The sequence below is a fragment of the Thamnophis elegans genome, unplaced genomic scaffold (genome assembly GCF_009769535.1).
Source record: "Thamnophis elegans isolate rThaEle1 unplaced genomic scaffold, rThaEle1.pri scaffold_41_arrow_ctg1, whole genome shotgun sequence".
NCBI lineage: Eukaryota > Metazoa > Chordata > Lepidosauria > Squamata > Colubridae > Thamnophis > Thamnophis elegans.
In genome coordinates, this window is record NW_022473892.1 from 106,642 (window position 1) to 121,028 (window position 14,387).

The 14,387-nt window shown below is 53.3% G+C and overlaps 1 protein-coding gene across 1 annotated transcript in view; it reads right to left on the minus strand.

The window, feature by feature from the left end:
- LOC116523536 (seizure protein 6 homolog) overlaps positions 1-4,053 on the minus strand; it is a gene marked incomplete at its 5' end in the record, with an annotated part of 28,586 nt that extends 24,533 nt beyond the window's left edge. Inside the window, one exon of the mRNA XM_032238647.1 lies at positions 3,917-4,053. Coding sequence (XP_032094538.1) covers positions 3,917-4,053 — 137 coding nt within the window. The remainder of the gene's footprint in view (positions 1-3,916) is intronic.
- Positions 4,054-14,387: the final 10,334 nt, after the last annotated feature.

A 14,387-nucleotide genomic window follows, 5' to 3' on the forward strand; every position in this document is an offset into this window, starting at 1 on the left:
CGCATCCCCCCCAGAACCTACGAACCCTTCCTCCGCTTAAAAAGGGGGAAATCTGCCCAGAAATGCTCAAGTGAGAGAGATTTCAAGGAAGTCCAGAAAATAAGGTAGAATTGGAATTTATAGAATAGAAAATAGAAGAGAAGAGGAATAGGACAGAATGGAATGGAATAGAATAATGAGAGGGGAGGGGAGGAGAAGGGAGGAGAAGGGAAGGGAAAGGAAGGGAAGGGAAGAGACTGGAATGGAATGGATGGAATAGAATAGAATAGAAAATAGAAGAGAAGATAAAAGAAAATAGAATAGATTAGAATAGAATAGATTAGAATAGAATGGAAGGGAAGGGAAGAGAAGAGAAGAAAAAATAGAATAGAATAGAAAGAAGAGAAAAGAGAATAGATTAGAATAGAATGGAAGGGAAGGGAAGAGAAAATAGAAGAGAAAAGAAGAGAAAAGAAGAGAAAAGAAGAAAAAAGATAATAGAATAGAATGGAATAGAAGAGAAGATAAGAGAAGAAAAGAGGAGAGGAGAGAAGAAAAATAGAAGAGAAGAAAAAAATAGAACAGAATAGAAGGGAAGGAAGAGAAGCTGGAAGGGACCTTGGAGGTCATCTAGTCCAGCCCCCTGCTCAGGCAGTAGATCGGATACCATTTCAGACAAATGGCTGTTCCATCTCTTCTCTAAAACCGCCACTGTTGGAGCAGTCACAACGTCTGGTGGCAAGCTGTTCCACTGACTTAATTGTCCTCATTGTCAGGAAATTTCGCATTTAGTTCCGGTTGCTTCTCTCCTCAATTAGTTTCCACCCATAAACTTCTTGTCCTGCCTTCGGGGGCTTTGGAGAACAATTTGACCCCCCTCAACTGTGGGAATGCTGCTATCATGTCCCCCCTAATTCTTCTTTTCTCTAGCCTAGCCAGGCCCCAAACCTGCAGCCGTTCTTCCTCTGTTTTAGCCTCCAGGCCTTTGATCCTCTTAGCTGCTCGTAGGTCCTCCTTTCCGTGGCTCATATTCCGTGGCTCCCCTTCCCCGTGGCTTTGCACATTCTTCTTGGACTTGGCCCCAATCTCCGCAGCTCTGCCCCCTCCGTGGCAGAAGCCTATTTATTCTGGGGTATTTGCTGTTGTTTATTTTATTTATCTCCTGCCTTGATTATTGTTATAAATAACTGAGGAAGACTAATATAGTTCATCCACTTTCCTCCACCGATTTTCCCCACAACAACAACCCTTTGAGGTAGGCTGAGGTGAGGGGGAGGGGCTGGCTCAAAATCCCCTACTTGGTTTTCATGCCAAAGGCAGGACTAGACCTCCCAGTCTCCTGGCGATTGTCCCAATGTCACCCAGCTGGCTTCCTTGCTTGAGAGAGGACTAGAACGCACCGTTTCCCGGTGATTCCTCCAGGCTCACCCAGCCTGCTTTCATGGTTAAAGCGGCACTAGAACTCCCAGTCTTCTAGTAATTCGTCCGGGCTCACCCAGCCTGCTTTCATGGTTAAAGCGGCACTAGAACTCTCAGTCTCCTAGTAATTCGTCCGGGCTCACCCAGCCTGCTTTCATGGTTAAAGCGGCACTAGAACTCCCCGTCTCCTAGTAATTCATCCAGGCTCACCCAGCCTGCTTTCATGGTTAAGGCGGCACTAGAACTCCCCATCTCCTAGTAATTCATCCAGGCTCACCCAGCCTGCTTTCATGGTTAAGGTGGAACTAGAACTCCCCATCTCCTAGTAATTCATCCAGGCTCACCCAGCCTGCTTTCATGCTTAAAGCGGCACTAGAACTCACCGCCTCCTGGTTTCTAGCCTGGGGTTCCTCAGTAGACCGAAGGGCCCCTCATAATGCTCAAAAGAGCCGGCACGACAGATAAGCCCCATAAATTGGTGCCCTATGCGCGGGTGATGCCCGTATCAAAGGGCACGGCTTCAGTGCCAACATCTCGGTTTGTTCGCCCTTCAGCTTTCCTGGCATTGCGGAAACACCCCCCCCGCCCCTCCCATGCAGATAAACTAAGCATCTTCTTCGCTCTGCGGGTGTCGGCATGCTGGCATAATGACAGATCATTGCTTGTCATTAGGAGAGCAAACAGCCTTGAGCTCTGGAGGTGCCACCCGCCGTTCCTGGCACGTGCGGAGAACAAAGGCCACGTGTGCCCAGCGGTGGTTACCAGCCGAGCACAATTTGTGTGTGTGTGCGTGCCCGCGTGCGTGCGTGATGCCAGCCGCATGCCAACATCCTGGAAGGGAGACGGAAAATCGTCGGTCTGGCTTTCTCCAACCTGGTGCCCACAGAAGGGAGCGGGTGGGTATGGCCTCAGGGTGGGCACCTGAGCGTGAGACCCCCACACACAGCTGTAGTGACTGCTGGGGGCTTGAAACGTGAGGAAGGGGAGGCTGTGCTAATGGTTAGAGCAGTGCTTCTCATCCCTGGGCGCTTTAAGCCAAGGTGGCGCAGTGGTTAAATGCAGCACTGCAGGCTACTGCTAGATCAGCAGTTCAGCGGTTCAAATCTCACCGGCTCAGGGTTGACTCAGCCTTCCATCCTTCCGAGGTGGGTAAAATGAGGACCCAGATTGTTGGGGGCAATATGCTGACTCTCTGTAAACCGCTTAGAGAGGGCTGAAAGCCCTATGAAGCGGTATATAAGTCCACTGCTATTGCTATTGCTATTGCTATTAAGACGCGTGGACTTCAACTCCCAGAATTCCCCAGCCAGCTTTGCTGGCTGGGGAATTCTGGGAGTTGAAATCCACATGTGTGGATTTCAACTTAAAGTGCCTTGAGGTCAATGGTTAAAAGTTAACAAACATGGAGTCTAGATTCACTTAACAACTGCAATGATTTGCTGAACAGCCATGGCAAACTCACTGAACAACTGTCTTGCTTAGCGTCGTGGCCCACCAGCAGCCAGCAGAACTGGCAGCAGAGTGAGACAGTGAGGAGGGTTGGGGAGGAACCTGGGCCAGTCCTGGAGTCTGGGGAAGGCTCGGATGAGGGCTCTGTGTCGGAGCCAGAGAGGGGGTCGGAGCCGTCTGGCAGTTCTCAGCTGCCTCCAGAGCTATACAGCAGTGAGGCAGAGGAACAGCTGGAGCCTGTTCCCAGTGTGCACATGCGCACAGCTGCCAGACGAAGGGAAGAGCTAAAGAACAGGGGTCGACTTGGGAGTAAGGCCACAGGTGGACGGTGAATGGCCCCTCCCAGCGGGAATAAAAGAGGAGCGACAGGGGAGTGGAGTTTGCAGGAGACACTTAATTCGACTTGGGAGTAAGGATACAGGTAGACGGTGAATGGCCCCTCCCAGAGGAAATAAAAGAGGAGCGACAGGGGAGTGGAGTTTGCAGGAGACAATTCGTTCGTTTCAGGAGTGCGAAGATCTGTCCGTGAATCCCAGGGACTCTGTGCCCAGCCTTTCCTTGCACAGCACCTCATTTAGAAACTATCGACCTGGCAGCTTTCCAAGCAAGATAAGGTCTGTGGTCATAAATACTCCTTTGAAAGACTGGCTGCCAGGCCTTGGCTGGATGTGAAGGAGAGGAATTCACACCTGTCTTATAAAAGGGGTTTTTGTCGGGATCAGGACTCTGCCTCCGGCTTTTTTGGGGAAGCCTCGGTCAGAACACTTAGCCGCAGAAATTCTTGTTTCAATGGTGGACGTAAGCCGAGGACTAGCTATAACTTTGCACCGTTGCAAAACGAATGGGCTACCCCCAATAGTGTTTGAGTCCCTGTCTCCCCCCCCCCCAATTCTCTGATTGGTTCATGCCAAGCCTGGGTGTTTCCCCCACCTTACTGGAGCAGTTGCAAGGTTCCCCCCCTCCTCCGGACTCCGGAGACCCCTTTCCAAAGATCGAGCCAAGGAGTGCCGGCTATTCCTTCTCAAAAGCCGCTTGGCTCACGCCTTCCCTCCCCGTGGGACTCACTCACCCGGATCTCCACGCCGTAACCAGGGTAGACGGAGATGCTGTAGGCACAGTCCAGCCAGCTGCCTTCGTAGGGGAGGGTGCTGGCCAGCGGAGACGCCAGGGAGCCTCGGGGTCCGGTCAGGTTCCAGCTGCAGGTTGCTTGAGGGGGGGGGAGAGGTTGAAAAGTGGGAGGGGGGGAGGAAGGAAGAGAGCCTTAACAGAATAACAGAGCCGGAAGGGGCCTCAGAGGTCTTCTAGTCCAGCCCCCAGCCCAAAGCGAGGGTCCTTATCTACCATCACAGACAAATGAAGACCGAGAGGAACGGAGCCCCCATTACTCCGGGAAGCGAGTTTTTCGGCTGATTAATTGTTCTCACTGTCCAGAAATTCCTTCTTAGTTCCAGATTTCCCTCTGATGAGTTTCTCTTAATCTTCCTTCCTTCCTTCCTTCCCTTTGCCTTCTTATTCCCTTCCCCCCTTCCCTTCTTTTCTTATTCCCTTTCTCATCTTCCTTCCTTCCTTATTTCCTTCCTTCCTGTCCTTCCCTTCCCCTTTTCTTATTCTCTTCCCTCCCTTCCCTCGTTTTCCTTTCCCCTCCCTCCCTCCCTTCCTTCCTCTCTCCTTCCTTTTCCCTTCTTCTCTCATTCTTCTCTTCCCCTCCTCCTTCCCCCATTTTCCTTCCTCCCGTTCTCTTTCCCTTCTTCTCTTACTGCCTTCTCTCCCACCTTCCCTCATTTTCCTTTCCTCCCTCCCTCCCATTTTCCTTTCTTTTCTTCCTTCCTGTTTTCCCGGCTTTCTCCCTTCCTCCTTGCCATTTCCTTCCTTCCCTTCCGTTCTTCCCTTTCTCATCTTCCTTTCTTTCTTCCATCCCTCTTCCTCGCACCTATTTTCCTTTCCTTCCTTCCCTCTCCTTCCTTCCTTCTTCCCCTTCTTCTCATTCTTCTCTTCCCTTCCTCCTTCCCTCATCTTCCTTCCTTCCTCCCCTTCTCTTTCCCTTCTTCTCTTATTACATTCTTCTCTCCCTCCTTCCCTCATTTCCTTTCCTCCCTCTCTCCTAGTTCCCTTTCTTTTCTACTTTCCTGTTTTCCTGGCTTTGCCTCTCCCTCCGTGCCATTTCCTCCCTTCCCTTCCTCATCTTCCTTCCTCCCTCCCCTCTTCCTCCCTCCTATTTTCCTTTCCTTCCCTCCCTCCCTTTTCTTCACTTCTCCTTCCTTCCTTCCTTCCCAAGGAATGGTACTTAGACTTACTGTATATACAGCTTCACAGTGCTTTTACAGCCTTCTCTAAGTGGTTTAAGGAGTCAAACTCCTACTCTCCTTTCTCCTTTCCCCCCTTCCTAAATCATAGAATCACAGGACAGGAGGGGACCTCAGAGGTCAACTAGTCCAACCCCCTGTTCAAGGAAGGAGTCCTTATCCCATCCCGGCCAACTGGCTGTCCAGTCTATTTCTGAAATCCTCCTGAGATGGTGCACCCATAACTCCTGGAGGCAAAACTATTCCATTGAATCATTGCTCTCCCCTTGGGGAAGGGGCTTTGCCCCCTACTCCCTCCCTTCCCCCTGCAGCCAAGTCCCCTCCCCAAACTCAACACCCCCCCCCTGTTTTCTGACGAACTGTGTCTCCATCCAGAACTGAGTGCAGCAGGGATCTTTGCAAGCAATCCAAAATTGGATTTTCCACCTGAGCAGGTTTACTGCCTCAAATGAAAAATACTGACACCCCATTCCCCCCCTTGAACACCCCCGCAAGGGCTGGTGTGGGAGGAGGCCTCTCCTTTTCAGGGGGCTCTCGGAGCAGCAGCCCCCCCCCACCCTGAAGGAGCAATAGGGGAGGGGGGCCTCTGGCCCCTGCTAGAAGCAGCCGGGCATCTCGGATATTCTCCGAGAGAGAAATTGCTCCAGACCACGAGTGTCTACATTTAGCAGCTTTAAAACCCTATGGACTTCAACTCCCAGCATTCCCCAGTCAGCGGTGATGGCTGGGGAATTCTGGGAGTTGAAAGTCCACGGGTCTTAAAAGTTGGACATCTCCGTTCCAGACCTTTCACTACTCAAGACTAAGAATCAGCATGCTTTTTTTCCCAATCGGAATAGAAGAGCTCCTTGGAGGTCCTCTAAGTCAGTGGTCTCCAACGTTGGCAACTTTAAGACCTGTGGACTTCAACTCCCAGAGTTCCTCAGCAAGCAAAGCTGGCTGAGGAACTCTGGGAATTGAAGTCCACAAGTCTTAAAGTTACCAAGGTTGGAGACCACTGCTCTAAGTGGTCTCCCAACTTTAAGACCTGTGGACTTCAACTCCCAGAGTTCCTCAGCCAGCTGGCTGAGGAACTCTGGGAGTTGAAGTCCACAGGTCTTAAAGTTGCCAACGTTGGAGCCTTCTGCTCTAGTCCAGCCCCCTACTCAAGCAGGAGACCCTATACAATTTGAGATAAGTGGCTGTCCAATCTCTTCTCCGAAAACTCCAGCGATGAAGCATCTAGAGGCAAGCAATTCCACCGGTTCATCCACTGTCAGGAAATTCCTCCTTAATCCCAAGTTGCTTCTCTCCTTGATTAGTTTCCATCCGTTGCTTCTTGTCCTCGGGTGCTTTGGAAAAATAAATTGCCCCCCTCTTCTTTGGGGCAGCCCCCCCCAAATACTGGAATACTGGCCTAATGTCCCTCCTGCTTTTTTCTAGACTAGGTAAAGATTCCTCTCGCACATCTGTGCCAGTCGTTCCCGACTCTAGGGGGCGCTGCTCGTCTCCCTTTCAAAGCCGAAGAGCCAGCGCTGTCCGAAGACGTCTCCGTGGTGATGTGGCCGGCATGACTTAAATGCCCGAAGGCGCACGGAACGCTGTTTCCTTCCCACCAAAGTTGGCTCCTATTTTTCTACTTGCATTTTTTTAACGTGCTTTCGAACTGTTGGCAGAAGCTGGGACAAGGAATGGGGGCTCACTCCGTTATGCGGCGCTGGGGATTCAAACCGACCTTTTTGTTCGACAAGCTCAGCGTCTTAGCCCCTGAGCCACCGTGTCCCACTTTTAAGACTGGCCAAGCTCAAATCCTGCCATCACTCGCCATGTTTTTGTCTCCAGGCCTTTAATTCTCTCCTCTCTGCACTTTTCCCAAAATCTCAACATATTTTTTTTTTAATTTAATTTTCATTGTGGTTAAGAAGCCTGGCATACAGGCTGCCTCCCTTTTGGGGATGGAGTTGGGGGCTGTGTTATTTGGGGGGGGGGGTTGAGGGGCTCTTCTAAGGTGGGACCAGATTCATTCTCTCTCTCTCTCTCCCTCTTTCTATCTTTCTCTTTCTATCTCTTTCTCTCTCTCTACCTCTTTCTCTCTCTCTCTCTTTCTATCTCTCTCTTTCTATCTCTACCTCTTCCTAGCTTTCTCTCTCTCTCTCTCTCTTTCTCTCTTTCTATCTCCCTTTTTCTCTCTTTCTCTCTCTTGCTCTTTCTATCTTTCTTTCTCTCTGTCTCTCCGTCTGTCTCTCTCTCTGTCTCTCTCTCTCTCTGTCTCTCTGTCTCTGTCTCCCTCTCTCTCTGTCTCTCTCTGTCTCTCTCTCTCTGTCTCTCTCTCTGTCTCTGTCTCTCTCTGTCTCTCTCTCTCTGTCTCTCTCTCTGTGTCTCTGTCTCTCTCTCTGCCTCTCTCTCTCTCTCTGTCTCTCTCTCTGTCTCCCTCTCTGTCTGTCTCTCTCTCTGTCTGTCTCTGTCTCTCTCTCTGTCTCTCTCTCTCTCTGTGTCTCTGTCTCTCTCTCTCTGTCTCTCTCTCCCTCTCTGTCTGTCTCTCTCTCTCTGTGTCTGTCTCTCTCTGTCTCTCTCTGTCTCTCTCTCTGTCTGTCTCTCTCTCTGTCTCTCTCCCTCTCTGTCTCTCTCTGTCTCTGTCTCTCTCTGTCTCTCTCTCTCTCTCTCTGTGTCTCTGTCTCTCTCTGTCTCTCTCTCCCTCTCTCTCTCTCCCCCCCCTCTCTCTCTGTATGTGTGTAAATGCACACAGACAAAAGGCTCCTTCCTCTACTTCCCAAGCCAGCCCAAGATGTGATGGCAAGAAACGACCTGCAGGAGGCAGAATTGAAACGTTCCCTCCTTCAACACAACCCACCATCGCTTACAAACCACCATCCGGAGCCAGGGTTTGCTATTGGCTTGCTGACCGCAAGAGCAGCCTAGTTTGAAGGGAGATCGACGCTTCGCTTGTGCTCTCCCGGTTTTGGGGGGGGCTCCCCAAGCCACTTAAAAGGGCGGGAGTGTTCCCAACCAGGAACGGGCCAAAGTGGTTACCGGCTGTCCTCAAATTGCAACGCTTCCCTTAGTGACGGCTCAAAGGGCACCGAGGAGGACCAGTTTCCACCCTTGCGACCTCTGCATCCTGCCACAAGACAAGAATCCGGACGCTGCTTGGCAACTAACTCATATTAATGACGGTCCGCGGTGTCTTGGGGGGGGAAGTGTCACGTGATCCACTTTGGCCGCCTTCTGGCAAAATCCATGGGGGGGGGGAAGCCGGGTTCTCCTCACGACTGTGCCACTCGCTTAAACAGCTGTGATTCGCTTAACGACCATGACGCGTAAGGTCGTAAACAGAACATCCAACTACAGATGCTTGATCTGTGGCCGCTCAGGGAGAGGCAGGAGAGAGTTCTGCTCTTTCCTTTTCTGTGGGAAACGGGTCCAAATGGCTCCCTATGTTTTGGGGGGCTCCGTTGAAGTCGTAAGCCGAGGAATGGCCAGATTTTGCTGCAGGACCTGTCCAGTTTCGGCTGTCCAGGATGAGGGGTGGGGGGTGTCAGCTCAAAGAAAGCCATGGCATTTGAGGGGGGGCAGGTTTTACTGTTCCTCAATCCTGTGCTCACCCCTCTCCCCCCCTCACCACATGGGGCACCTTTGCACCAGCTGAATTTGGAGCTTTGTCCAAATCTGCAGGTTGCATAATGCCCCCCACGCTGCCCCCCCACCCTCCTCTTTTACCCCCTTCCTCCTTTGGAGACCTAGATTCCTTGCCGCCTGCTGGGGCTGGGGGATCCCCCAACCCACGAGGACCACCAGCACTCCCAGCCTGGGATGTAGCTGCCCGCAACTCCACCCCGGCATCCCTGCTTGGAAGCCCCCAAACTTCCCCCGCGCTCCTCCTTCCTCCTCCTCTTCTCTCTTACCTGCCACAGGTGCAGTAGTAGGGGTCTCCGGTCCCCTGCTCGACGTGGCCCCCGGGGACGGCTCCCTGGGGCTGGAGACCCCGATCCCCGAGGGGTCCCGGGAGGAGACGGGGCTAACGGCGCCCGCGGGCCCCGAGGCTGGAGACGCGGCTGGCGGAGTCGGGGTCGCAGCAGGTCCCGGGGCTGGCGGGCGGCGGGGGGTCTCCCAGGCGAGGAGGGGCGCTGGCTGCAAGCCGTCCCTGGGCGGGGGCTCCTCGGGGAAGAAGCCCTCCAACAACGGGTGGTGGTTGAGGAGCTTCAGGGTGGGCGCCGTGGTGGTGAAGGGAGCCTCGCGCGCCGGGTGGTCGCGGGTGGGGGGCGCCGTCCGTTCGGCCTCGGAGCTGGCGGCCGCCTCGGAGTCGGGATCCTCGTGGGGGAAGCCTGCATTGGGGGGGGGGGAAGAAGAGGAGGAGACGGAGAGGGCGGTGAGCCGTGGAAGGCGAAGGGCGGAGGAACCCCAGAGGGCATCTAGTCCAGCCCCCGGCGCCCCAGGAGCCCTCGGCTTAAGCAAAAGTGAGGCGGGGGCTCCTACCTCCCCAGAGGTACAGAAATGCTGCAATAATGAGATGGGCGGCGGGAAGAGTTAATTAAATTAATGAATTGGAAGGTAAATAAGTAGATAGCAAGCAAATAAACAAAGAAACGAAATGGCTCTTTTGTGGTTGCCGCTTAAAACGGCGTCCCAGAATTCCCCAGCCAGAATAAGAGAGGCGGACTTCAACATGCTGGAAGCCCATCCCCTCTTAAAACATGCTGGCTGGGGGATTCTGGGAGTGGAAGCCCATCTCTCTTAAAATTGCCAAGATTGAAAAACACAGGGTTAAAGTTTGCAAGATAGTCCCAGAGAAACCTTCCTTCTGAGCCAGCTGCTCCGGAAAGATCTCTTCACATGCCCCAGAGCCCTCTCTCTTCAGCGCTGCGTGCCCCCCCCCACCCCCAGGGAGTTTTCTACCTCCTGCTGCTGCAGTCAAGCTGGTTTAAAACAGGCCCTGGTTTTCCTGCATTCACATTATCACCAACTACTGTAAGTTGTGCACCATTTAGAGCCATTAAGCTAAATGCTAAACTGCTTTCATTAGCTGGTAATGAGCCATCAAAAATGCCTCCCTGGTGGGTTGGCCTCCTTTGCTGGCGGAGCCGGTGCTGCAGGCGGGCACACAGGGAGGAGGGCTGGCATTGCTTTTCCCCACCCCCACTGCCCCATTTTGGTGGGGGGGGGCAGAGGAGGACCCTCTCCTCCTCCCACCCCCATGCTCCTTCCAGGTGCTAATTGAGTGGACAGGACAGTATTATGAATGGAATAGAGCTGGAAGGGGCCTGGGAGGTCTTCTAGTCCATCCCCCTGCTGAAGCAGGTGATCCTATACCATTTCAGACAGGTGACTACCTCGTCCAGGATTTGGCAACCTTAAACGCTCAAAAAAAGAGCCATTTGGACCCGTTTTCCACAGAAAATACAACACCCGGGATTCCCAAAAACCTTTCCCGCGCCTGAATATTTCCTGAGCAAAACTAAGCCATGTAGTTGGATTAAATGTTCTTGTTTACTTCTGAAACTTTTCTTTTCCTGGATTTATCCGTGGTTGGCCTCCCGGGGGGGTGGGGGGACACAAAATGCTCAATAAATCACGTGCTGGTGGGTGTCACACACATCGAAGGTTGTGTGATGCATAATTGGAGTGACGGGGAGCCACAGCAGAGAGCTGAACGACCCACATGCGGCTCCAGAGCCGCAGGTTTCCGACTCCTGATCTAGTCTCTTCTTAAAAGCCTCCAGCTATGGAGCCCCCCCAAGGTTTCTGGTGGCAAGCTGTTCCACTGGTTCGTTGTCCTCACTCTTATGAAGTTTCTCCTTAATGCAGTGTTTCTCAACCTTGGCAACTTGAAGATGTCTGGACTTCAACTCCCAGAATTCCCCAGCCAGCGAATGCAGTGAGCACATCTGGATGTTCTCTGAATTCGTTGGACTTGCTGCACCTGAACACCTGGATTGGCAAGGAAGAAATGTTTCATCGCCTCCAGGGTGTTCCCTGCAAGCTTCAGCCGTGGGCACAGCCACCTGTGCCAGCTGGAAGGCTGGCAGGTCTCCCTGCCCACACCCTGCCCAGGTGTGTTCACACAGGTAGGCACACGTTTGCGCCTGACAGACAGACAGACAGGCCCAATAAACCAGGGGGACTCCAAACTTGGTGACTACTTTTGAGTCCTGTGGACTTCAACTCCCAGAATTCCCCAGCCAGGCAGGTCCTGGAGCTTCCTGGGATTTCTCCCGGGTCAGAAGTGTGGAGTGCTGCCAAGACAGGTGGAGTGGCCCCTGCCTCTGCCCTCCGTTGGCACCGGTGGAAATCAGAAGTGGCCCTGAGGATGGCAACTGCTAGGGTAATTGGGCAACATCAGCAAGCAAACCATCAAGCACAGAAAACACCCAGGACCCCACAGCCTTCTTCCTCCTCCTCCTCCTCCTCCTCCTCCTCCTCCTCCTCCTCCTCCTCCTCCTCCTCCTCCTCCCCTTCTCAACCCCCCCCTCTTCTAACCCTGATAACATTCCCTAGTTGAGTCATGAAACGTTTGCAAGTAACAACCAACAACAAGGATTCCCTAGCCTCCTCTTCCTCCTCCCAGCCCCCCTCCTTTCTAGCACTGATGATGTTGCCTAGTTGGGTCATGAAACGTTTGCAAGGATCCCCCACAGTCTTCCCTTCCCTTCCCCGTCTCCTTCTCTCCTTTTCTTCTCTCCTTTCCTTCCTCCTCCCTTCCCTTTCCTTCCCTTCTCTCCCTTCCTTCTTTCCTTCTCCTCTCCTCTCCCTTCAACTTCCCTTTCCTTCTCCTTTCCTCCCTCCTCCTTTCCTTCTTCTCTCCTTTCCTTCCTCCTTCTCCATCTTCTTCTCTCTCCTCCTTCCTTTCCTTTCCTTTCCCAATCCCTTCCCTTCGCTCCTTCCCTTCTTCCTTTCCTCTCCTTCTTTCTATTTTCATTCCTCCTCCCTTCCCTGCTTCCTTCCCTTCCCTTCTCCTTTCCTTCTCTCCCTTCCTTCTTTCCTTCCCCCTTTCACCTTCTCCTTTCTTCTCCTTTCCTCCCTCCTCCTTTCCTCCCCCTCCTCCACCTTCTCTCCCTTTCCTTTCCCAATCCCTTTCCTTCTCCCCTTCTTCCTTTCCTTCCTTCTGTTTTCATTCCTCCTCCCTTCCCTGCTTCCTTCCCTTCCCATCTCCTTCCCTTCTCTCCGTTCCTTCTTTCCTTCCCCCTTTCACCTTCTCTTTTCTTCTCCTTTCCTCCCTCCTCCTTTCCTCCTCCTCCTCCTCCTCCTCCACCTTCTCTCCCTTTCCTTTCCCTTTTTATCTTCCTTTCCTTCCCCTTCCCAACAGTGAGGATGCCACCTCTTCGGGTAGAACAACCTCTTCAGGCACCACCACCACCGAGACCAGGGAGCCCCAAAGAGGCCACCAAGGGGCATTGTCAGCTGCCCACACGGCCACCTGGCTAGCTCTGCCAGGCTTCCTGCCACCCTGGGAGGCAAAATTCGGACGGGGAAGGCAGAATTCACGTGGGCCCAGAGAGGGAGGGCCTCTGCAGCAGGGGGAGAGAACCGGGCTCCCACAGCTGCAGGGCAGCAGGCGTGGGGGGCTGGACTAGATGATCTCGGGGTGGCCTCTCAAAGCAGAGCTGCAACGGAGGAGGCTACACTACAGCTTCGGAGCGGCATCTCTGTGGGCAGCTGGCCAAGAAGCCCCCTCCCCCGCACGCAGCCAGCCTGGAATGGGTGGGGGGGAGAGAGGGGGGCTGCGGAGGCGGCCGGGTCGGGGAGGGAGGGGGGGTCAGGATAGGAAGGGGGGAGACGACAGGCAGCTGCCGTGGAGGCGTCCAGAGGTTAAAACGCCCCCAGCATGGAGCGAATTATGCTTTAATAGAATTCATTTATTACGCCATAAAAGTTAATGAGTTTATACGGGAAGGCGCCAGGATTTCTTTTGAGGTTTTAATAGGGGGATTAGTGGGCCGTCCCACACTGGGGGGGGGGGGGCTGGTGCAGCTCCTTAATTCCCCTTTTTACAGGGTTTTTTTTTTTGCCAGTTTCAAAATTGTCCTCCCCCCCCCAACAGGGACCCCCAATATCCAACCCTCCCACCCGTCTACGACTCACCGCAGGGACCCGGGAATCGAACCTTTCGCCTCCAGAAGCTGCTCCATCCCTGGAAGCTTCTTGGACAACCCTCTGCCCGAAACGCATTACAGGTAGTCCTCGTTTTACGACAGTTCATTTAGTGACCGTTCGAGGTCACCACGGCCCTGAAAATAATGACTTATGACAGTTTCCCCCCCCCCCACCCCACCCCCGACACACACTTAACGACCATTGCAGCATCCCAGGTGATTTGCATCCGGATGCTTGACAGTTGACTCCTATTTACGACGGTTGCAGCGTCTAGGACTCACTTTGCGAGCTTCTGACAAGCCAGGTTCATTGAACGACCATGTTCCTCGTTGAACTCTAGCACCTTTAGTTTAGTTTAGTTTAGTTTTATTGGGATTTATATGCCGCCCTTTTCCCTGAGGGGACTCAGGGCGGCTTACAACCACAAGGGAGGGGGGTGCAGTGTCAAAAACAGAACAGTATGTGAACAAAGAAAACATAGTAAAAACACAACTTTCATTCAGCAATCAAACACTCGGGCGGGTAAATTGGGAACCTATCCCCAGGCCTGCTGGGAGAGCCAGATCTTGAGGGCTGCGCGGAAGGTCTGGATAGTGGTGAGGGTACGGATCTCAACGGGGAGGTCGTTCCACAGGGTCGGAGCTGCAACAGAAAAGGCTCTCCTCCGTGTGGTTGCCAGTCGACATTGACTGGCAGATGGAATTCGGAGGAGGCCCAGTCTGTGCGATCTAATTGGTCGATTTAGGGAGGTAATCGGCAGAAGGCGGTCTCTCAAGTACCCAGATCCACTACCATGGAGTGCTTTAAAGATGGTCATCAGTACCCTGAAGCGCACCCGGAGACCAACAGGTAGCCAGTGCAGCTCGCGGAGGACGGGTGTAACGTGGGCGAACCGCGGTGCGCCCACTATCACTCGCGCGGCTGCATTCTGGACTAGCTGTAGCCGCCGGATGCACTTCAAGGGCAACCCCATGTAGAGCCCATTGCAGTATTCCAGCCTAGAGATCACAAGGGCTCGAGTGACTGTTGTGAGAGCCTCCCGGTCTAGGTAGGGCCGCAACTGGCGGACCAGGCGAACCTGGGCAAATGCCCCCCTGGTCACAGCTGACAGCTGGTGGTCAAAAGTCAGCTGTGGGTCCAGGAGGACTCCTAAGTTGCGGACCCTATCTG